The following is a 26,214-nucleotide window of genomic DNA, read 5'->3' as shown; positions in this document are numbered from 1 at the left end:
AAAGCCAGACATGTGAATCCATTTCCCTTTTCACATCCATAACCCTCCACACTCCTGCTTTGTACCTACATGCCAAATTCCAAAAACCCAACCCCCCAGGTCTACATATTGGTTATACCATTTTAGTTGGATACAATGTTCCCACACACTGAACATCTGTCTTTGTTGACCATCACTTCCAATCTATTGTCCATAACCTCCAATCCTACATCCAAGGCCTATTGTGTACTTAGATGATTTATATACTATTCAAAATTCTATCCACATAATGCAAAATAGTGTTTCACCATCCACCCAACCTAAAAAATATCTTTGTCTGCCCTATTCCAGCTCACAATTCTGCACTCCACAGGTCATTCCTTTGTGAATGACACAGGTCCAAGTTCTGTCTCAAGCACTCACATACTACCTCCTACCACAGTCCAGTCACATGCAATTCCTACCAGTGAAAGGCAGGGACATATGTGGAAGCAGCCATGTTATACAACAGCTATCCTGTAATTACTGTGCAGCATTCTATGTGAGCCTTATAGGTACCTAACTGTTTACGTGCATGAAAGGCCACCACCAAACTGTAGCAAACGACAAGGTTGACCACCCAGTTGCCAAACATGCTGTGGACCACAACACAAAAGATTTTTAAATTCTGCTTCACTATGTATGCCATTAGGATGCTCTATAGCTGCACAAGTTTCTCTGAACTATACAGATGGCAACTGTCTCCTCAGAATATCCTGTGTTCTCGCAATCCCTTGAACCTAAACCTGTGCTAACCTGTTTCTCACTGTCGTACCTTACCTTTTCCATTTTCTCTTATGTCACTGTCCACACCACTCCTTCCCTCTCAAGGTCATGCAGTGCCCTCTTCCACGATTCTTCCTCTCCCTCCCCTCAACTCACACAGCCATTCTCTCTCTCTCTCTCTCTCTCTCTCTCTCTCTCTCTTTCTCTCTCTCTCGCTCCCTCTCCCCTCTCTCTCTCTTTCTTCCCTCTTTCCCCTTTCCATGTGTATCCCCATCTCTTTCCCCTCTCTGTATCCTTCTCTGTCTCCCTCTTCCTCTCTTCCCCCTCCTCTCCAACCCTCCCCGTTACCTTCTATCTACATCTCTTTTATGCTCTAAGCTCTTAGAACTCCTTTTGTATAACAAATAGCAGAGTTGAAAATAAATACACCTAACCAGCAACACACCATAAATATATGACTCATGAAGTGTTGATTTTGCACAGGCCAACTGCAGCAAGCAGTTTGCTGTTGATTTTGTGACTGCAGACTGAAGATTCAGATACGTATCATGCTAACTGAAGATGGGTGAAAGCCCAAAAGGACTAGACAACATTCACTTTTGGTTTCCTAATCAGGCTCTTTAAGAACTGAGGTGCTTTGTTAGATCCTCAGTTTGCCTGTGGGTAGTGCCTGAAATGTATAAGCAGTCATGGCAGCGCTCTATAAAAAGATGCCCTGTTTTCTTGAGCAGTTTAGGTACATATGTTAAATTAATAAAGTGAGTTGCCTCCTACAAAAAAAGTCTACTAAATCACACATGAAGGTGGGACAGTAAGTGCAGAATGATGTGATGAAGTATGTTTTTGAATATAAAAGAAGCAGCCAGTTACAATGTGAGTGGTGGGCTGGTATACAACTACAATCTGCTTGGCCACCAGAAAACTAAAACATGAGCATTCCTTCATGAAACGAAATTTGGGTACTTCTGAAACAACTTAAATCCTCTGGTGCTCTCTCAAAAGTCATGTGATTTTATTGGACCATTAAAAGTTACTGTATCTGTCTGTGAAAAGTTCTGGAACAAATTTCCTGACTACTCATTTCATACAAAATTTTTTTAACTCATTTGAGAGGATGCATGTGTAATTTTGAGAAAATATTAAAATTTTGAAAAATAAGGAATTTGCATTACTGTCTCAAAACTTTCAACAGATGAATGCACTTCATTCTTTTTTGTTAATTTTCAAGACTAGCTAGACGCTTACATTTCACTACGGTAACTTGGTCTTTGTAAGCTTTTTATAACACGATAACAAAAAAACTGCGTTGAAGGGTCATCAGTCTACAGTTTAAAATTTTAAATAACATTAGAAAGGGCGAAAGAAAGGATTAGTATTATGTAGTGTCAATAAAATATTTTTCTGTCAGAAAGAAAATCAGAAAGACACCTCAAGTCTTCTGGTGCCTATTTGTTACTCAGCAAAGTAATACAGCTACAGACAATTTAGTAAAGTAGCACTGCATAGCAAGACATGACAAAGGCAGTATTTAGTGGAGGATTGCTTTGTAAAATTATAAATGAAATCATATTCTAAATGAAGGTTATAACTTAGTCCTCTACTACTTTTTAGGCATAGGACATCCTATGGATGTGTTCTAAATTAGCAGTTTTCTAGGTAGATCATGACGCTTGCACCATTATACCTGCCATGTATCTATGTGATAATCCAAAATGGAGACAGTGTAGTGACACAGTGGGCCAAGACTAAGGCTGAAAATGGAAGTGTGGAAAATTTCTATAGTTGAACTCATATTATTTTCAGGATTGTTTTTCCCACCAGCACACTTATGTTCCAGATAACGAGCTTCCTTATTGTGTGTTGTATGTATTCTTAAAGTTAATCAATAAAGTGTGTGTAGTTATAATTGTTTCCACTTTATAGTGGATCAACATTCCCACAAATGGTGATTACAATAAAGGTAATGGCAGATGACAAACACTTCAAACATGGAATACCATCATGCATACCATCCCACCAGGACAGCTGTTTGTTAACTCAGAGGAAATGACTACCATTCCACCAATAGCAATAAATTTTGGACAAGTACCTGGCAATTCACGTGATTTGCAGCTCACAGACAACTGACCAAGAAGCTGCATCATGTTTTCCATGCCATGAGGAAAATTCATCACTTTGCCATACATGCCACATCAACTGGACCTACAGTTCTGGCTTCTGGAACTCTCATTTGATGTCAGTGGTATTACTGATGACAATCAATGATTGTCCTGACCTGAATTGGTTTAGACACTCAAATCTTGTTGTTATTGGCTGACATGGTGTACAATGTGTCATGTCATTACTGTGCAAATACATGTGCCTTAAAGGCAATGTGCTTGATTGAGAGGCAAACTGACAGAACTTCAAATAAACAGGTTTGACAAGTGAAGCTACTGGCAAATGCGTTCTGGCATCATCTTCAATTCCTGGGGGTGGAATCTGAAATGTCTGAGGCAATGCTATAACATGTATGGTTTAAGCAGTTACCTTTTTCAGTGAAAAGTACTGTGTTTCATGTAACACCACAAATTTAGACTCGCAGTTACTTATTGCTGACCAGATATGAGAACTGAAATTGGGCTGTACAAACTGGATATTGTGTTGTGAGTGTAGTGAAGGCAGATGCCATTAGGGGGACAACGCAATGCTCTCGATGACATCAGTCAGCACTTAAGACAGTGTTATCATTCCTGCTTTGCACAGCTGCCTAGAAAATGCACCCCTGCATGCAACTACTGACAAGAAGATGTAGGTGTGAATGGTTGCTCTAATGTAGAATGCCTACATTCCACCATTACAGCAACTAAAGGATCATCAATTTCACATTATGTGGTGTTGGGTTATGACAATTATTCTCAAGATGGTAGAGCCCTTTCTACTATCAGAAATGTGACTCCTCCTGATTTGTCAGTTCAACAGTTCACAGTTCACAAAGTTGATATACCATGTCACTTATACATACAATACAGTTGTGTCTCCTGAACATATTCAATCAAATTGGGGTTGGATGTTAGTGTTCCACAGGTGAAACCTGAAGTATGATCTCCTGTTGCCTGCTGGCTCACTGCTGTGATCAACTCTAAGATACCTACTTTTGGACAACACAGTGAGGTGAAAAAGTTTTGCTTTCACAAAGAAATTGTAGTGTATCTTCATGATTATCTGTGTCACTGAACCTATTCTTGTGGCGAATTTTCTACACCAGTTTCACTTTGATATGACCACATGGAAAGCTCAGTTCCATTTAAATGGTGAGACTGTTTACAGACATATAAGCTGTTCAAGCATTCCCCATGAACTGAAAAATCTGTTGTTTATTTATGTATTTATTGTATTTTTTTTTGCATGGAGACACCAACTGGTGTCTTTTGCAAACGTCATAGCATTTTTTTACAAGTTTAGTACAGTCATATATACATATGTGATTACATATACATGATACAAATGTACCATTGTACCTAATAAGGCACAATATTGGGTGTTAGATCGTACCTATTACAAATATTCAGATTAAACACTTGTCAATCAAGAAATATTTCAGTTTCACTTTGAATAAGTTCCCTTTGTGGCACCTTATAGAGCTCGGTAAGCTGTTGTACCATATTTGACCACTAATGCATGGACTATGGTCTGTTGTTTTTAATTTTGTTCTTTGTCTGTAGTAGCAGTCTTTATTTCTTGTATTATAGGCATGCATATCAGAGCACTTTGTTGCTTTGTTTTGATGTGTCACAAAACATATAATTAATTTGTAAAGATACAGTGAGTAGACTGTGAGGTATTTATGATGAACAAAGATTTCCCTGCATGAATCTCTATACCCTAATCCATGGATAATTCTGATTGCTCTTTTCTGTAGGGTTAATATTCTGTTCATATGTATGTCGGCAGCACAACCCCATATCTCTATCCCGTAATTAATCTGTGCAAAAATGGTTCCATAATAAATGGTTTTTAATGTCTGATGTGGGACTACTTTTGATAACTGGCTGATTAGATGTAATGAACTGCTGATTTTACTGCATACAAATTTGATATGGTTTACCCATCTTAGATTTTCATCTAGGTGAATACCTAGAAATCTGCAGCCTTCTGTGTCCACTACTTCAATTCCACCTATGTCACTGATAGAGGTTTGGTGTGAGTTTGTAAGTTTAAATGGCAATAACTGAGTTTTACTGATATTAACTTTCAAACCTTGATCTTGGAAATAAGTAGTTATTTGACGTAGGCCCTCAGTTGCTACCAACGTTAACTCATCATTTTGTTTACCAAGAAATAACAGTGAGGTATCGTCTGCATAGGTTACCAATTGGGAGTTGAAAGGTTGCTCTATATCATTTATGTACACTAGGAAAAGGAAAGGGTCCAAAATTGAGCCCTGGGGTACACCTTGCGTGACTGTCTCATATTTGGACTGGAAATTAATGATCTGATTATTGATTTTGTCAGTCAGCTTTGTACACTGCTTGTGGTTAAATAAATATGTATCCAGCAATTGCATGGATGCAGCATTTACATTGTATGACTCAAGTTTACTTGAAAGTAACTCATGGTTTACCGAGTCAAAGGCTTTAGTGAGGTCTAGAAATATGCCAGCTGTTTGCATTCCTTGATCAAGGGCACCATACATTTTGTGAAGAAATTCTGTAATTGCTGTGATAGTACTATGATCCTTTCGGAATCCATGTTGTGTGTCTGTTAGGAACTTATTTTTCAAGAAATAGTCACCAAGTTGTGTCAGCAGCACAACTTCAAATACTTTGCTGAAGACAGGTATTAATGATATGGGCCTGAAATTTGAAACCTCTTCCTTGGATCCTTTTTTATGCACTGGTTTAACTGTGCTCCATTTCAATACATTTAGAAATGTATGTTCTCTAATACTGCAGTTTATCAGGTGGGTGATTATTTTAACTAATTCCTTATTACATTTTTTAATCACAATACTACTCAAACCATCCCATCCAGATGAGTACTTATTCTTTAGGTTTGTGATTCTTGAGTTTCTCCCGGCGTATTTGATAGTCAAAATATCCACGGGTGTGCTGCCGGTCTATAGTGTCCAATGGGCACAATATTTCGGCGATCATACATGTCGCCATCATCAGGTGAACTGACGGACTGAGCTCCTGTGAACGTGCCGGCACGGAGATCCGTACGCTATGGCTGCTCAGAGGGAACTGGGTTCGGTCGCGGCGGCGGCATGTATGATCGCCGAAATATTGTGCCCGTTGGACACTATAGACCGGCAGCACACCCGTGGATATTTTGACTATCAAATACGCCGGGAGAAACTCAAGAATCACATCATACACCTTTACGGGGAGGAGATGTATCGCAGCATGAAGAAATTTGAAAAGTTGCGCCACCGTAGATGTCGTTTGCTAAGTACTCTTGCCTTTCTAAAGAGATGTCGTTCCGAGAATGTTGTTCCAAATTTTGCTAAGGTTTTGCATCACATCGATTCTGCAGCAGCTAAGAGAATCAAGAAACGAGCCAGCCTCGCATTGGTACGTGAGAGAGTGCAATTCACCCGCCGGAACCTTGAGTTTATCTCGCAGGAATTACTCAAACTACATTTGCAACTGGCTAGTAAGTTTACTTTTTGTTCCTGGGATTGGATTGATGGTGTCACCTGGGTGTCAGCTGATTCCGCCCATAAGAAGGCTACGGGACGTCAAACAGCTAAGTTCTCACGTCTCCTTGACAAACCACCCGCCGGAACCTTGAGTTTATCTCGCAGGAATTACTCAAACTACATTTGCAACTGGCTAGTAAGTTTACTTTTTGTTCCTGGGATTGGATTGATGGTGTCACCTGGGTGTCAGCTGATTCCGCCCATAAGAAGGCTACGGGACGTCAAACAGCTAAGTTCTCACGTCTCCTTGACAAACCATCTCTGCAGGTTCCGTGCAAGACTGTCATCAATTTGAGTGGCATGGTCTTGAGTGATGATGCAGTCTCGGTTTTGCAGAAAGGTGTCAACTTCGCTCCCACCCCCAAGTTCACTCCAGTCGCAGAAATTGTTAGTGCTGTTGAACAGGTTGCAGCTCGACTTCCGCCAGAATCAGCCAAGGAAATACGTAGTGAAACTTGTCGTGCGTTGACGAAATCCAAGCCGATGAAGTCAAATATCAGCAGTAAAGAGAGAGCGGCCATTCGTGATTTGAGGGAGCGCTCTGAAATTGTTGTCTTACCGGCTGACAAAGGCAATGCTACAGTTGTTGTCTCCCATAAGGACTACACTGATAAGATGCAGAGCCTGCTAAATGACGATTCCTACCGGAAGATCAGCGTTGAGCCTACAAAGAAGGTGGAGAACAAGACAAGGGCGCTTCTCAAGGACGCAGATTTACCGGAGGGTGACGCTAAGAAATTGTTACCCCAAGGTCCGGTACCGCCTAGACTATATGGACTCCCGAAGGTTCACAAAGAGGGGATACCATTATGCCCCATTGTCAGCAACATCAGGGCACCTACATATTTGTTGGCCAAATACCTGACGGGAATATTAAGTCCTTATGTGGGTAAATGCCCTCATCACATCCGTAATTCCGTGGATTTTGTTAAACGCCTTGACAGCTTCAGGTTGGATGAGTCAGATATCATGGTGAGTTTTGACGTCGTTTCCTTGTTTATGAGGGTACCCCTGCGAGAGTCACTAGAATTGATTAGTCAGAAGTTTGACGAGAAGACCACTGAACTTTTTAGGCATGTCTTGACTTCCACGTATTTTCTTTTTAATGGAGAATACTACGAACAAACGGAGGGAGTCGCCATGGGTAGCCCACTCTCACCGGTGGTAGCGAATTTGTACATGGAGAACTTCGAGGAGGAAGCCCTGTCGTCATCCGTATGGAAACCTACTTGCTTTTTCCGTTACGTGGACAACACGTTCGTCATCTGGCCACATGGTATGGATAAACTCCTTGACTTCCTTACACATCTAAACTCCATACACCCCAACATCAAATTCACTATGGAGACTGAAACGGAGGGTAAATTACCTTTCCTTGACGTCTTGGTCAAGAGAAGGGCTGACGGCACCCTAGGTCATGGGGTGTATCGGAAGACTACGCACACTGATCTGTATTTGCACGCAGACAGCTGCCACCACCCTTCACAGAGGAATGGGGTACTTAAAACTCTAGTACATAGGGCACGCACTATCTCTGACGCAGAGAGTCTACCCCAGGAATTGGAACATCTGAGAACTGTATTTCGAAAAAATGGGTACTCAGAGTGGCAGATTCAACGTGCTCTCCGCCCAACCACTGCAGCACAACCTCTTGAGATGGATGAAGTCACGAGGGAGGAGGTAGGCACTGCATTTATTCCATACACAGGCGCACTCTCGGGGAAAATCGCTCGCATTCTGAAGAAACACCGGGTCGGAACTGTGTTTTGTCCTCCAAATAAAACTCGTGCACTGGTGGGGAGCGCCAAAGATGACCTCGGTTTGAGGAAGGCCGGCGTGTACCAGATTCCGTGTCAATGTGGCAAGTCGTATATTGGTCAGACGATGCGTACCGTCGAGGATCGATGCCGTGAACACCAGAGGCACACTCGTCTGATGTATCCGAGCAAGTCGGCGGTCGCTGAACATTGTTTGTCGGAAAATCACGCCATGGAATATGACCGCACGAGGATTCTGGTACAGACGTCGAGATACTGGGACAGCGTTGTTAGAGAGGCCATCGAAATTCGCACCAATGACGACCTCATAAACCGTGACTGTGGCTATAATCTTAGCAAGGCTTGGGAACCAGCGATCGGGTTAATCAAGAGTAAATCAAGCAAACGTATAGTTGTGACGATCACGGCAGACAGAGCCATCACTCCGACATCATCTCAGACGCCGTCGCAATCTGTTCCACCGCGCGACCGTGGCGCGGGGCGCGGACGGCGGAGGGAGCGCGCCGCGGGCGGAGGGTATTTAAATCGGCCGCCGCCGCGACCGAACCCAGTTCCCTCTGAGCAGCCATAGCGTACGGATCTCCGTGCTGGCACGTTCACAGGAGCTCAGTTCGTCAGTTCACCTGATGATGGCGACATGTATGATCGCCGAAATATTGTGCCCGTTGGACACTATAGACCGGCAGCACACCCGTGGATATTTTGACTATTCTTTAGGTTATTTATTGTCCTGCCTATTTCTTTTTCACTTACTTGTTTGAATTCAAAAGGTGGCTCTTCAAAGGGGCAGAGCTTTACCTCACTGCTCACAATTGTGCTATTAACTGGACTAACAGCTGCAGATATAAAGTATGTATTGAAAACATTGCAGACTTTATTAGGATCTTTAATTGTGTTTCCTTCATGTCTTATATTTACAATTTCAGTTTCTGGCTTTGGTGTGGGTTTGCGATATTGATTTACAATTCTCCATGAGGTCTTGGCTATATTGTCTGACTGAGCTATTTCACTGCTGTATATCTGTTTTCTTGGATTTGAAAGCTCTTTCTTAAAGATTTTCTTGGCTTCATTGTGCTTCGCCTTAAAAACCTGCAGGTTTGTTGACTTGTGTAACACATCCAGGTCCTGGATGTTTTGCCTGAGTTTTATCATATTTGCTGGAAGTATCAGTCTGTTGGTTTTTGCACTTTGGTTATGGGTGAACACTCTTTGTATTTTTTTTAACAGGGCAGCATCTGTCAAAGTGTCTTAGCATAGTATCATAGAATTTGGCCCATTTGTTTTCAGATCTTTCAGTCTGGTAAACCAGATCGCAGTCCTCTGTAGCTAATTTATTTCTTAGGGCAAAGATGTTACCCTCTTTTAGGATTCTTTTATTTGCGGTAACTTTTGTCATTTTTGGGATGCTTGTGTTTACATACTCTACAAGCTGAGTAGTGGTCAGAGTAGTGAAAATCCGTATTCCAGCACCTAACACTGTCTTTAATATGTTTACATAGTATAACGTAATCAATTCTGCTAGATGTGGACTTTGTTACCCTGGTATCACTATTTACTACATTTACGAGATTATATGAGTTAAGAGTATCTATTAACCTCATATTACACAAACTGGAAGATTTTGCCTCAATATTCAAATCACCAAGTATAGTTAGGTCACTGGGACCACAACGTCCCACTACTCTACTAAATATGGCTATGAAGCTAACTACATCAGCCTTTGGTGGATGATAAATCCCAATAACTTTATGTTTTCTCATAACCTCTCTACACTCTTTGGTGTGGACTTCGATGCCTGTCACTTCAATCAAACCTTCTTTGTTGTACTGGTCTAGATAGTTTAATTTCTTATACTCAAGATTCTCACTAATGTAAACTGCCACACCCCCACCCTTATGTTGCTGTCTACAATAACTATTTGCTAAGGAGTATCCCTCCAGTTTACAGTAAATAATTTCATCAGACTTTAATCCATGCTCAGTTAGCACTACTATACGAGGTGACTGTTCATTTACAAAAACCTGTAATATATTAAGCTTATTTCTAAGGTACTGTATGTTTAGGTGCATGAGCCTTAGTGGTATTTTTAACTGGTCACTCTGATTATCTTCCTTTAAAATGTACTGAGTTGGTTCACTAACAGTTGGCTTTAAATGTAATAGTTACCCTTTCTGTAATATACTAAGCACTTCACTTGCTCCCTTTGCTTCTGGTACTATGCAGTGATTTTTTTCAGTTTGTGTCATTAAACCTGGATTGTATCTTTGTCCGGTGTTTATATTCCTCTCACTATTGTCACACTGGTATTTAGGATGGACAGTTTTACTTACATCTTTTTCCATGTTCTCTTTCTGCTTACTCGGTACCATAAAAAATCCTCACTTAGTGTAGCAGGTCTCCTAGTCCTCAGGCATCTGTCTTGATTGGAAGCTGCTTCTGCTGTTGATCTCCCAGGCCTCAGGTACCTCTTCTGTGTGGTTGCTGTTGCTGGTGGCTCCTGTGCTCCCCGACTTGGTGACTGCCCTTCTTTGTTAGCTGCTGCAGCTAATGACCTTTGTATATTTTCCTCACATGCATTTTCATTGCCTTGAGGTAGTATTATGGGGTCTGCTGTTCTGGATGCTGTTGCTGATGATTGTGGTGATTCTGCTGCTATTGGTTTATCTGACACTGCTGCTGAGAATATCTGAGCCTTTGCTGCTGCTACTGGTGTTTGTTGTAGCTCTACTGCAGATAATGATGGTTCCACTGTTACAGACAACTCTTGTTTTGGCGGAATTGGGATTGGAGACACTTCCATTACAGATGACTCATTAATAAATTTAAGTATCTCGGCACTAATAATCTTTTTCCCTTTTACGTTCATGTGGAGACCATGTCTTGTGAAGTGCTCTCTGTGAACACTGTTTATCTCTAAAAAAGTTGTATTCTGGAAACCTCGATATATTTTCTCAAATAACCTGTTTGCTGTAACAATCTCGATGTTTACGCACGAGTTTTCCATCAGATCGTGTCTCCTGGGGATGTTAACAATGTAGAAATGCACTCGAGGCATCCTTTTGATTGTTTCCTTTAGGATTCTCGTTGCACGCCAAGTTTCATTACAGTAAACATCATTTGCGCCTCCTATTATGATGCAGCTGTTACCCGTCGTTAATATGTTGTCACTGTTTTTCAGAATTTCGCGTAATGGTGCGCCTAGTTTGATGATGCCTGTTACATTAAGGTCTGGGTGATTTCTTCTCATAATTTCCGTAACTCCTCTCCCATGACTATCTGCAAAAATATATGTCTGTTGCTCGTATCCTTGCTTATGCATAACGTGGTTGTTTACCTTTTTTTCTTTACGAATATTTACCTTGTGTTTTTCTCCGTTTAATCCACTTGTATATTTTTGTGTGGATAGTTTGTTCATATTTTTATCCATAGATGCACTGTTAACACTTTCTTTTCTTGCGTTTAATTCACTTGTGTCTTTTTGAGTGATCAGTTCGTTCATATTTCTAGTTACAGTCGTACTGTTTACACTTTGTACATTTGGTTGTGCAGACCTACAAATTTTATGGCTAGCATTAATGAGGTCTTGTTGCCTTGACGATTCAGATAGTTCCCGTATGGTTAGTACCAAATTTTCCATTGTTTTTATATATTTTTTTATAATGTCAAGTTCTTTTTGAAGTTCGTCATGCACACTGTCTTCTATTATGGGTGCTGCATTGCCCAAGTAGATGCCTATGAATTTGTTTGTCAACACAGAAGCACTGTTGAGAAATGAATTTCTTACCTTACCATAGTGAACAGTGCCAGAAACTTGTTTGGAAAAGTGATGGCCTTGCAGGAAATGACAAAAAACATAGTTAAAGACAATGCAGTGTTCCACAATCAAAATGGTGTATGTACCACTGCTGTAAAGACAGTTCAGACTAACATATGGAAGTTAAAATGTTTCACTCTCATGTCAACTTTGACTGAAACAAAGCAGCAACATGTGACTCTGACTGGCATGCTACCAAACACCTGTTTTCATGTTCCTGCTATGTCAGCACTGCTGATCATTTTCAGATCATCCAAGCTGCCACCTGGAAGAAGTGGAGAAAATAAAATAAAAGATGAGGACTATTTGAGGCTCCAACCCAAGAGATGGTTCTTTGCACCGTTGCAAGGCCCATCACATAGTGAATACATAGACAGACTGTTACATGCTTCCACAGCAACAACCGGACTACCGACCTCAAGGTCCTCCCCTTTTATTATGAGAACACAAGAATGGCAAAATCACCCAGGTTTCCATCAAACATTTGCTCCAGGCTGATGACTCTGTGGGCTGAGCAGCTCATCATCACGTTATGCCTATGTTGCATCATACACTGGCCCACAATGCTGCACCATCACCATACAATCATGCACATCCGACACCTACGTTGACTGACACAACTGCTAACAAGGCCACACTGTTGGAGGACCAGCCTCCATGGGCTACTTCCCCAGTTTTTCCTGTTTTACGACAAGTATATATGAAGGCTGGCAGGAGCATACAGCATGAATATTCATTTGTACCAGGATTTCCACTCTCTACAGGTGGAGGGGGTGGGGGGGGGGGGGGCTGTGTGCAACACAGTTAGTTAAGGATTGAGACTGTAAAAGGAAGTGTGAAATATCTGTGTTGTCTAGCTCACATTTCCTGTGTGACATTGTTTTTCTCACCTGATTAGCTTATGTTTCCTTGTAAAGTCTACCCACATTGTGTGTTATACCTATTTTACTCGTAAGTTAATAAGGTGTGTGAAGCTAATATTGCCTGCACTTTATTGTGGATCAATATTCCCACAACAGTAATATAGAAGCCATATAATCAATATGTGGTTAGCACTGAAACTCACAATACTTGAGGGCCTTCTCATTACTTGATCTATTGCTGAAAACTATTCAAATGGCTGTTTGTTTGCCCATTATAATTTTAGGCTTATAGAATTTACAGTCATACATATCCTGTTAGCACTTTGAGATATCATTGTTTGAATAGCAGACATAATCTACATAGTTTATGGAAAATCATTGATGGAGGGTCACTGTGGATATGCATAGCAAATGCTGTTACAGAAACTGTAAGGAATCATGGCATGGAAATCCTTTATCACTATGTACTTCAATGTACACTCACTTGTTGGTGAGAATATCATGGCTTCTTTTCAGCAGAGCAGAGACAGTATTTTCTTAATTAATTAATTACTTCCATATCCTATAAATCATTGGCACAGTTTTTATCATACTTATATGGAATTCATTCATTCATTTGTTTGTTTGTTCATCATGTTCCATAATCCCTTTAAGAATGAGAACTGTCAGGGTCAGCTATACATCAACAAAAAATGAGGAAATCATTGAGACTTAATCTAAGTGCTGTATTAACAATAAGCTGTCACTGCACTGCATAATGCTGTTCACACTTATGCCATCTAAATTTAATCAAGTAAGTTATAAAGAAATCTGATATTTTGAAAAAAAAAAGAGCTGTGGCCTCCTCAGTTATACTACAGAGTTGCAGTTTATCAGCTTAATTACTTTATTGCAATGGTATTTTTCCAATAAATATGTGTAGCTACAACCGTAAATGCAGTGTCCTACTTAGGTGTTTTCCTGCTTGTCATGCATGCATGCTGAGCAATGAATGTTATGAACAAAAGGTATTTTTAACAGAAATAAGAAATTATGGTGCTGAGTGGAAGACCTGAATGTAGGTTGGATTAGCTGAGAGATTACAGATGTGTTGGTGTGCACCTACCAATTGTGAAGACAATGATGTAGAGGATGAGGCAGAAGACAGGCAGCCAGCTGTACTGCTGCCAGTTGGGATCCTCCTTGTTGTAGCAGTATAGCCCGAGCAGTGCCTGCAACATACATGCCACCTCTCAGCCATCTGTGACACTCTCATGCTGTTAACTGCAATTACTACTACTGAATCATTTAGACACTTTTGATTACAGATCACAAATGATAATAGTCACACAGTAGGAGGTACATCAACCACAAACACAAGGCATTCCAATGAGACTGTTTCAACAAAAAATGATCATAGCTATGTTGTGCTATGGTCCATCTCCATAGCTGAGCAGCCACTGTGTCTCACTGCCAGACCTACTAGGAATCTTTTGTTAGCAAGAGGCCAGGAACAGAGTGCACTGAGTTGTTTAGAGCCTGCTGAGACATTGTTTGAATGATCTAAGTTTATTATCCAACTGAAAGCACAATAACATCATTCATGGCATGAAACCTCATTCAGAGTATGTCTGTTGATTTTTAGTATCTGAAAGTGATCTTTACATGTTTGAAATAGCATAATATGATTCTTTATAAGATTTAGGATCAAGTTGTTGTTTGTGAAGCAGGTTTAAGCCTACCACCCTATTCTACCAGCTGTGTCTGGTATGGATGTGTAGGGGCCTTTTATCAGTATACTTGCATCATCAGCAAACATGGCAGTATTTGAAGAGTCATCCAATTTCCCAGTTAAATCATTTGTGTAGGCAAAAAAAAAAAAAAAAAAAAAAAAAAAAATGGGCACACCATATTTAATATTTCCTCTCTTTGAGTTAAATCTTATTCCTGTCATATAATTTGCTAATATCAAGTTCTGTTTTCTACTGTTCAGATGCAACTTCATACATCCAAGGGTAAGATCATTAATGCTACACCATTTCAATTTCACTGGCAAAATTTTATGATTTACACAAAGACCATTGCAAGATCATATAAAGTGATAACAGAGTAATTTTTCTTGTTTTGCTCAACTAAAGCTGAGTACTTGTATCATTTTTGTATTCTTAGTAGAGAAGTCTTTAAGGAAGTGAATCTGAACTGTTGTTAAAAGGATATTCTGAACATAAGAAGCATCAATATTTGCTTATAAGCTATCTTCCCAAGTGTTTTTGAGAACAGAAAGAAGGGAGATAGTGAGATGTAATTTTTCTTTACTCATTTTTTCTTTATTTTTAATTAATATTATCTATGTTAGCATAAACATGTAAATTTTATACGAGTGCAAATTCTGTATATGTGTGCATTATCTAATTTATGTACTATGCCCAGAGAAAACAATACAAAAGTAAAAATCAGAGAAACAAGGCATGGAGTCTGTTGAATGCCAGTGGAGTGAAGGGATGAGCAGTGGCATCTATTGGACTGGTTGGAGGCACAATGTACAAGAAGGATGAAGCTAAGCTACAAAAAAAGATGCTAGGAATTACTTGCTGGTAATTATCATTGTGGAATATGGCAAAAAGTGAATTCAAACAGCTGGACGGAGGAGAGTGGAGTTGAGAGATGAGTAATGGCACTTTTTGACACTGATTTGTGATACGTTGAGTGAGAGAGAGACATAATGTTACAATAGATGGTATTAAAATTAGTCCTCTGTAAAGTGAGCCTATACTATTGAGGTTCTAAGGGTAATAACAAAAGGAACTGCATGTGTATCCAGTATGCTGTACTTAAACAAGAAAGAATGTTACCTGAAGTCACAAATATTTAGAAACTTATTACCCATAATAAACAAACTGGATATCCATGTTTACATGTAAAAGACAATTAGTAGTGTAGTAGCTTTGAGTACAAATTGGCAATTTTGACAATTAGCTCAATGATCTATATGCACTAGGCCCTCAGCACCACCCCACTTGAACTGGCGCATGGCTGTGGTGTATCTATTGTACCCCCAAGTAAGGCTGCATCTGACAGATTTATTTGTATATTTAAATATTTACATTCAATGAATTTCATTGCAAAAAATTTTAGAAACAAACTTTTACACTGAGTATTTACACATTAGAGAAAACATTAATATCCAATGCGCATGCACATCATTTTTTATAACACGAGTAGGTGCATGGTGTTCTTTGTGCACATGTAAAGAATAGCTATCTTCAGGTTACCAGGGTAAATATGTATGAACAAAATCACAGTTTAATCTTTGTTTAATTAAACAATGATAAAATAAACTTATGTTATATGAGCTATATCACTGTTTCATCAAACAATAATAAAATAAACATTTATTATATCACTCTGTTGCTGCATACAAATGTCACCCCACAGTAATGACCCAATCCACCACACCATGAGACCATGAGCAACGCACTGTGCCCCTCCAAAACATTTGAAAAGAAAAGGACCTCTCTCCATATCCCCATGATGCCACAACACTTGCCAATGATGGTCATCCAGGGTGGTAGAGGACCAAAATTCATAACTGAATACAGTGTGATGTCATTCATCAGCAGTCCACACTTCCCATTCATCGCATCACTCCAAACATAGCCATTTGCATTGTTGCATTAATGGCAGATAATGCATGCAATGGTAATTCCCTAATCCAGCTGTTACTAATCTCCAATCAACAGTGCACGATGACATAGAATGTTACAGGAAGTCTATTACTAGTTCTCAGCTGGCAGGCACAGCTATGAAGATGTTATGATGTGCTTGGTGCACAATACAGTGGTTGATCAGAAGCTTGGCAATAAGTATGCCTGCCCTCATGTTTCCACGCAGTCCAAAATTGGGTCACTGTCACATCTGAATGCCCAACAAATATAGATATTGCATGATTTGACCACCTGACTGAATTGAGACCCTCAATGAGGCACATTGCCTCTTTGTGCCATTCACAGCGATCACTCAATAGCTGATGTCATTCATGTGACTTATATATGCCATCAGGGTTGGTAATAACACTAAACATGAACAACACAAATGCATTGTGGTGGCCATTCTAACTGCCACAGTGAATTGCAAGTCCAATAAACCTACCAATGGTGTGTAAGTGTATGAAGTTACAATGAAATCTGACAGTGCCTTTGGGAGGTTTACTTTTTTTTGTCATAAAACACTATATGTGAAAAATGCATAATTTTTTTCAATGATAGTACAAACAGTTTTATGCATTAACTATTTTGGACTTTATTTCTGATGCCATGGAGTGGGGAATTAGGTACCCATAACAGTTATGAATTAAAAAGCTTTATACCTAGATATTCAAAACTACACTGTAGTTTCTAAAGTCTAGTTGCAGGTATACCTATTATTAATGTGCAATGAGGCTAAATCTACTATAGTTTTCTCCTATGTGCAAAATATAATGTTGTATATGAAGAAATATGGGACATCTGGTATATTTAACTGATTAGAATAATGCCTACAAAATATCTTAGTGTTGGAAGTTCCATGCATGCACCTTACGGTCTTCTTCTACCATATTAAAATTTATGATCCCCAAAGAATTATCCTTCAAAAGAATTTCATTTCATAGTTGGCAATGGAAGAAAACATAAAAGGAATTAAGCAATAGCTTTTCAGGAACAAATACATAGTTTATTCAAGAGATAAAAATCATGTGACAACTTTTTAGATAAATATTCTGTATGAGTGTTCCAATTTATGATTCAAATCCAGGTGGGCCTATATTAAGAAGTGTAATGATACACACCACTACTTCAGGGGAGTATCTGTATGTTGTTCTTCTTGTCACATAATGCTTGAAGCGGAAAGAGGATAGATGTAATGCTCAGATTTTGTCAGGTTTTTATATGCATATGAAACAATGTATTAGGAGACAATGCCTGTCTTCAGCTTGGGACAGAGGTCACAGCAATCTAAAAGTGTGCACTGAGAAGAAATGCCTGCTGGTTGCAACAATAGATTCTCTTGTGAGTGCAGCACATCACCGTGTAAGAGTGCCAACATCTCAACACTGCATAACAACAATATAAAAAAGGTTTGCTGCAGAAAAAAGGACTAATTTGGTTGGATGATATGGAAATAGTCATGCGGTAACTTTGTCACAGATGCTGGTTGTTAATACATGGATGATAAGATAGAAGTACTGGTATCAACTGCTTATTTGAAGAGAAATATATTAGCTCATGTTAAAAGTAGTGTTTGTTGATTGTTGTTATTGTTTTATTCAAGAAACAATCGGAAGATCAGAGAACAAGTTCGAGCATTCATTGTGGAAAGTTGTTCAACCAAGAAATTTTAAATGGTTCAATGCTAAAGAAAATATATGGCCAATATGCATCAATTTTGGATACTCTGAAAATAATGATCACAATCTTCTTATAACTGACAGATAATTCATTAGTTTTAATCTACATATTTGACAATTTAGTGTACTCTTTGTTCTGTAGTTTTAGTTTGTTCATATCTTTTCCAGAAATTTTTGTTCATATCTTTTCAGAAATTATGAATGTTATGTCATCTGCATAAAGTGCAGATTTCCAAGGTTTGTTACAGGGCAAGTCATTTACAAATATTATAAATAACTGTTGTCCAAACACTGATCCTTGGGCAACCTCATGAGTAACACTGAGGAAATTCGACATTTCATTGTTGTAATTTATGATTTGTTTACTATTAATGAAGTATGATTCATCGAGGAAGTCTTCCAAGCCTGAACAGTGCATTATCACAGTTTCTCCAGTAATATTTTGTGGTTTACTGAATCAGCTTCAGCAGATACTTTTGATTCAGAAAAGGTTTGCACTAAAGAAATAACATTTTAACAGCTGTGATTGTTAATCTGAATCCCTACTGAGAGTCAAGATTATATTATTTCAAAAATGCAGACGTACTGGTATTTGGTGCTGAGAGTAATATTATGTTGTGTGTGTGTGTGTGTGTGTGTGTGTGTGTGTGTGTGTGTGTGTGTGTGTGTGCAGTGGTCTGGTAGTTGTTTCATGAACCATATCATATTCCAAGCTTTTGGATACAGCTGGGTGTAATCTGTATAGAAATGTAAAACATGAAGGAGTCAGGCAGAATGCCCCTTACCTCCGAGAACGCCATGCCGAATGCAGAGACAGCGAGCAGCACCTTGCGGCCCACACGGTCGGCCAGTGCTGGAGTGGCGAATGATGCCAGCAGCATCACGAAGCCCATGATGGCGTTCCCCTGGAACAGCACACAGTCAGACCAATCAGTGAGAGCTGTCACTCCTTGCAAACTGCATCATGTCTGTCCAGCTGACTCCCCCCCACAGTCATTTTGTCAACACAGGCAGTAGCTAAATGGACTATTTGCATTCAGTGTGTTTTATGGAAGATACTCGCTATATGTTATTACGTATAATGTAGGATGTGCCAGTACATTAAAATAATAATATTCAGTTAGTAGTCTTGAAGTTTTAATTATCACCTCAAAAAATACACATAGTTAAGTTTTTATTTGTTTGCAAATACATGTTTGCAATCCTGGTTCTGATTGAAATACCTGAAACACACTGCTGTTAGAGGAGCCAAAACAAAATGGCGAAGCCTACTGAAATAGTGGAATGTTATGCAGTAATAAATTTCTGCATGTCAAGTGGAACAACACTGCAACAGTTCATGCTGAGTTAGTGGAAATGTAAGGCAAGAATGCAGTGTTTACATGGGTCAGATATTTCCAGTGTAATCAAACAATCCAGAATAATGAAAAACAAAATGGTCGACCATACCTCTGAAGAACCAGGAGGTGCAGGAGATGTTGACACCCTCATGCTTGAAGACTGGCATAACCCAACTGAAGAAAGTGAAAATCAGTTTTTGCTCCAATTTCAACATCTTCCATGAGACTTTTAACTGTGGAAAAAGTCACCACCTGATGGATTCTGACTGCTCATATCCATTCAAAAAGCCTGCAGAAATAAGGTAGCAGTGGAAATGTAGCTGGCATTAAATTGCAGTGACTTATTTAGCTGGCTAATCACCATAGATGAGTACTGGATGTATCACTTGAGCCATGGAAACTTGTGCATTCACTACCAAGCATAAATCTGAAGACCCAAACATTGTCAAGCAAAGTGAAGCAGAGTGTTTTTTGGGGCTGACATGGTGCAATGCTAACAGAGTCTACTCTTAATGGGCTAACCAAAACAGCAGCAAACTACCAAATTCTCCTGATAAGGTTAAGAGAGGATGACAAGATGAAGTGTCAAGTAAACCTGTCCAAGGTTCAGTTTATTCCACAACAGTGCCACATATCATTCTGCCTAGAACACAGTCTCACATGTTGCTTCTTCAGGCCATCAAATTTTGTCTCATATAGCTGCATTTTCTTGGTGTGACACCTAGTGATGTCTTCTTCCTTTCACAGATGAAGAAATCATTGCGTGACAGGCATTTTTAGAAAGATGATGAGGTGAGTTTCGAGGTAGAATGTCTGTTGTGCATTTAAAATTACTAGACAGTTGGCATGAGTCATTTGGTGCTGCAGTGTTGAAACATTGACTACCACTTAGTTAAAGTCAACATGCAAACACATGCAAACTTCAGAAATGCTGAAATGCTGTAATGCTGTTTGTGTAATATGGAGCAATGTTAGAAGTTGCTGTCATCAGATATGGGCAAGAAGGCAAGTTGCTCTATCAACAGCTGATTTTAAATGACCAGTGATTGAACTGCAGCAGGCAATGTGTTTTGTAGCCCTGAATTAATGCTCATGTCCTAATCTAACCACAACCACTCTGTGCAATGTATTAATGATGTTCCCTTTGCTCGTGGTGATTTAAGCTGACCTGTACTTGCAAACTCTAGCCAGAAAAAAAATCAGTTTCAGCGCTAAAAGTGAACTGCAACATCTCACTTTTGCTACATAAGCTGATGTGATAGTGACCAATGAGCACTCCTGGTTGAGACTCATTTATGGGCTGTAGGTGACACAGTAGATTCCAAAAGAAAACAGAATGATAGGAAGAAAAACAAGAGCAAATAAAAAAGTCAATATGATGATGAAAATAATACACAAAATATTTAAAACAACTTTACCACTATGCTATGGTATTTGTTTGGATACTATTGTTTCAGTCATATATACCTAGAACCAGTTGCAGTGACTATTTGCTGCCCTTAAAATGTTTGCTTTCATGCCATGTTGTATGAAGTTTATCTGCTATAAGCTGCTCTCTGTAATGATAATAATAACTGTGTGGCATCTCTGGCGCAGAATGCCCTATCTTTGGCACCTTCCTTCTTTGAACTTGTTCTTGTGTGAACTTTCGGCGTGCACATGTGTAACAGCCATTCTTTGTTATATGTAAGTGTCACCAATAAATGTGTATTCAATATTAAGTGTGGTATCTCTCTATTAATCTTCCATGATAACCACAGTGCTGACCCCGTCACTGTCGTTATCTCATTGAGTATTATTTGTGATTGTTTTCGTCATTCATGAACATCATGTGCCACACTGTATTGTTTCTGCCACAATGGATCTACCAGTGTCTTTTGGTGCAAGTGTAATGGGCACAATCAACTATGCCACTTGCGACTATGAGAGGACAAGTGTACTTCCTTAGAACTTGGTTAAAATTGAACAGCTATTTATGCCCAGCCACGCCTGCGGCCACCTAATCTTACCTCCACTAGTGGGCAGCACAAGAACAGCCACAACGTGGACAGTGCACACCACCTAACCACAATGTGGGTGACCTTCCAGTTAAGGACATTGTGGTTTATCTTTCATGTACATCATTACTTTAGGGATCGCTTGACGTGTCGGCAAAGCTCCAGAACTTAGAATTGAAACATTTCTATGCACGGGGTAGCACATAGCACATTCTAATTTACAGTGTCACAGCCCCCAACTCCCCCTCCCCCCCCCCCCCACCCACCCACCCACCCACCCACCCACACGCCATTTCAGCGATGCTGGTCGCCTCGACCATGCCATTTTTCACGACTGTCGTTGCACCACGACCGCCTTCCGCTCGCTTTCGTAACAGTGCCGGCCGTTCTACCCGTGCTGGTTACTGGGTCCGCCACACTGTGGCTCCACCATGACTGACACCCGCCCACTGTTGCAACAGCACCGGCCGCTACACATGCATTGTTCTTCTCAGGCTTCGCAATTGGACACACCTTGCCAGCTTATACGCCCACTCCCTCTGTATCATGTGCTGCATGCAACCAACATCCCACCCAGACCTCGGGCGACGCACTGTCCACCGCTACCGCACTTCTGGCATCGGAGGCATCCTGCTCTGACTGCACAGACCTCCATCTGGTGGTGCTGCCTCAACATATGTTACGAGGCAGGTTCCCTAAACTACCTGCATTGCAAAAAGACAACCAAAAAACTTGGTTCACCTTACTGGACCACTTCCTGGTCATCCAAGGCATTTCCAATGACGGTGTCCATTTCGTCTTCCTGGTGAGTCATCTCCACTCCCAAATGGATCTCATCAGTGACTTGATCCTCTCACCGCCTGCCTCACACAAATATTCGACAGCCTAATCACTGCTTATTGAGTGCCCTGTAGGCAGAGGCGGGTGCTCACCTCGGCACCTCAGCTGCCTGTCAGGAGCTGCCACCTAGTGGTCTACAGGATGTACTGCCAGCAGGCTCCCAACAGCCACTACTGACCTCGCCTGAGCAGTGGCCCATTTGGCTATTGGCCCTGCCGAAGTCAGCTGCAAGTCTGTTCTACGCCTGCCCACCAACCAGCCTACCCACTGTGTTGGTTCCATGCTACTTATGGGAACACTGCCCACAACTGCCTTGTGCACTGCGCCTACCCAAACGAGACTGGCAGGCATGTTTACGCACCACATCCTGCCACATACCTTCACGGTACCTATCTTTCGACGCTGCACTACCAGCTTCAGCGACTCGATGATTCTATGCCTCAGATATCTCGACCGGCATCCGCTTTCTCGTCGACAATGGCACCGACATTAGCATTAGCCTGGCCAAGCATGCTGTCAATGTGCTGTCCCCCCCTACCCTCGCCTTTATAGCAGCCAACCTTCCTCCCATTGCGGTCCACGGCTCCATCGAGATGTCGCTTCACCTCTCCCTGATTCACACCTTCTCTTGGACCTTCCACACTGCCGACATGGATGAACCTGTGATTGGGTTGGATTTTCTACACCATTATGGACTTTCACCAGACCTGCAGGCTGCCGCACTCTGCCACATGTATGGCTCTACAGTTCCGTACACACCCAAGTTCAGCACCATTTTGCTCTCCACCTCCTTGGCTACACTTTCCACGTGTGCTTCTCTGGTCAAGTGCATAACCACATGGCTCTCTGATCTGTTGTATGTGCACTCCCAGATCAATGAACTTTGCACCCAGAATGATGACTTATGCACCCACATCACCTCTGCCTCTGCCGAATTGTCACATGCATGGCATTCCATACATCGCTTATCTGCAACCCCTCAGCGAGGCAGTTCAGCGCATGCCGCTAAAGCGTCTTCTCGTCAACCTGCTCCAGTGTTGAACATTCCACTGCCTGCTGTTTTTTTTACATTGCCCTGAATGTATCTCCAAAATGCACCTGCATGCATCTCTTCTGATTCTTCATGCTACTTCACTCCTACATCGTGCCTTCCATCGCTGACTGCAGCTGACACTTTGCCTACATCATCCTGGTTCATCAAGATCAGTGAACCGACATTGCCTGTGAGTACCTTCTTGACCCCTCATGTCGACTTCCCTATGTGATTATCAGCCATCAGTATTGGCACTTGCCATAAAATTCGCACCACTGAAGGTCCACCTGTTCATTATAAGGCCAGGCACCTTAACACTTCCAAACTTCTGCACGCCAAGGAAATCATTCTGGATCTGTTGGCTACAGGTGTCCTCCACCCCTCCAATAGCAACTGGTTTTCATCTGTTCGCCTTGTTCCCAAAAAGGATGGCATGTTACCTATGTGTGGGGACTACAGGTCCCTTAATACCCACACCATTATTGATAACTACCACATTCCACATATCCAAGATTTCATGCAGTTGCTTCATGGTTCTACCTTTTCTTCCGTATTAGATTGTTCCAAAGCATACCACCAGATCCCTATAAATCCACTGGATGTTCTGAAGATGGCCATCATCACACCCTTGAGCCAATTTCAATACTGTTACATGCATTATGGACTGAAAAATGCTGCACAGACATGGCAGTGGTTCATTGATTCCATTTGGCTCCATGTGCCTTTTGCAAATGCTTACTTAGACGATATCCTTATCTATTCTTCCTCCACTAAGGAGCATCAAGTTCGCCTCGATGCAGTCCATTTGGCCATTGCTGACAATGGCGTGGTGATCAGCAGTGATAAATCTCAACTACGTTCCGCATCCGTTACCTTCCCTGTCCATTCTGGCTCTGCCTACGGCCTACAACCGACGAGTTCTCGTGTTTATATCATACTTAAATTTCCCCTCCCCCAGGATTATGCTCAGCTTGTTGTTTTCTGGGTATGGCAAACTTTTACCGCCGCCATATTCCTCTAGCTGCCTCCGTACAAATGGCGCTCACCAACACTCTCTCCGGCAAGAGCACTAATGGAGAATGGAAGGTGGAGTGGACTCAACCAATGCCTAACGCTTTTGATAACCTTAAAACTGCCCTCGCCAAAGCCGTCACAATCACCCACCCTGGCCCTGAGGCCCATTGTCTCGATCACGACTGATACCAGTGACTCAGCTGAGGGCGCCGACTGTCGCACTTGGAGCCACAGGTGCGTTCTGTGCCAGCACAGCAAGGTTGGTAGGCACGCTCAACCTCCTCCAGGCAAATCTAACATCTCAAAGGGACGTTTCCAACACGTCCATATCGACGTCATTGATTCTCTTCCCCTGTGTGAGGACTACAGATATATCTTATCAATCATCGACCGTGTGAATTGCTGGGTTGAGGCTGTCCCCCTTACTGAAATTCACAGCCGAGATCGTCGCCCATTCCTTCATCTCGGCTTGGATTGCTCGCTTTGGCTGTCCCATGTCTCTCATCGCTGACCAGGGACATCAATTTGAGTCTGCTCTCTTTGCACAATTCTATGAACTCCGTGGCGATGCCAAGTTTGATACCACACCATACCACCTGCAGTTGAACGGCCTCATTGTGTGGTGGCACCACACACTCAAGCCCACCATAATGTGACACGGAGGCCTCTGGTTGGAGGCCCTCCCACGGGTCCTGCTGGGTATTCGCTTGACTCGTAAAGAAGATCTTAATGCCTCGCTCGCCGAGGTTCTGTACAGCAAGCCTCTCCTTCTCCCCGCCTAGTTCATGGAGGATTCACCTTCTGCCACATCTGATGATCTCCCCACCCTGGTCGAGCATGTCTGCATGTATGTCACACATCTCCACAACCCCCCCTCCCCCCTCGTGTTTGTCCACAAGGACCTAGCTACGTGCGACTCTACTACGCTGTGGGACGACACTGTGTGGGCAGTCCTTCAGCCACCCTGTTCAGGCCCTCACCATGAGCTATGTTGCAGTGCCAACACATTCGCCATCCATCTCCACTGATGGCCACAGACAGTCTCAGTTAATAGACTTAAACCAACATGGTCCCTCAACAATGACCTTCCTCCTGATGCAGCCGTCCTGCCTTTCGCCAGTTCGTCTCTGCATTCCGTCACCTTTCAAGTGCAGCCATTGGTACTACTGGGTTGCAGCACCACCAACACTGCTGACCTCACTTCCCACCCCAGCCACTGCCTACACCCGCTGCGTTGGCACCAAGATTACGACTTCATCTCGTGAGCCTCCTCTCCACCGTGCTCTGCACTACTGGAGGGTGGGGTGGGGGGGGGGGGGGGTGGGGGCGGCGGCTTGGGGCGTCTCCGGGTCAGAGTGTCCTATCTTTGGCACCTTCCTTCTTTGGACTTGTTGTTCTTATGTGAACTTTTGGCGTCCACATCTGTAACAGCCATTCTTTGTTATATGTATGAGTGACCAATATATGTGTATTCAATATTAAGTGTATTATCTCTCTTCTAATTTTCCGTGATAACAACAACTGAATATGTGAAACCAAATTGCGTCTTGTGCGAAAGAATCCAGTAGCATTTGGCTATTGGTGAGTATGAAATGTGCCCTATTTCGTTGCCATACTTTTGTGTGTGTTGTTTTGGGTGTGTTTATCACGTGTGACGAAATGTGACACAAAAGGGCCAGATCCAGGATTCAGGAACCAAACATAACCAGAAAAAGGGCCAGACGAGAAATTGCAAGTGAACTGACT

General features: G+C 41.6%; 1 protein-coding gene across 1 annotated transcript in view; it reads right to left on the bottom strand.

Annotated features, from left to right (window-relative positions):
• LOC124789143 (facilitated trehalose transporter Tret1-like) overlaps positions 1-26,214 on the bottom strand; it is a 167,620-nt gene that overhangs the window by 3,154 nt on the left and 138,252 nt on the right. Inside the window, exons 6-7 of the mRNA XM_047256436.1 lie at positions 19,030-19,149; positions 13,988-14,093 (exon numbers count right to left, since the gene is read on the bottom strand). Of these exons, the coding sequence (XP_047112392.1) occupies positions 13,988-14,093; positions 19,030-19,149 (226 nt within the window). The remainder of the gene's footprint in view (positions 1-13,987; positions 14,094-19,029; positions 19,150-26,214) is intronic.

This window comes from Schistocerca piceifrons, chromosome 3, assembly GCF_021461385.2.
Source record: "Schistocerca piceifrons isolate TAMUIC-IGC-003096 chromosome 3, iqSchPice1.1, whole genome shotgun sequence".
In the NCBI taxonomy this organism is placed as follows: Eukaryota; Metazoa; Arthropoda; class Insecta; order Orthoptera; family Acrididae; genus Schistocerca; species Schistocerca piceifrons.
Note: the sequence above shows the minus strand (reverse complement) of the source record. Positions and strands in the feature narration are given on the sequence as shown.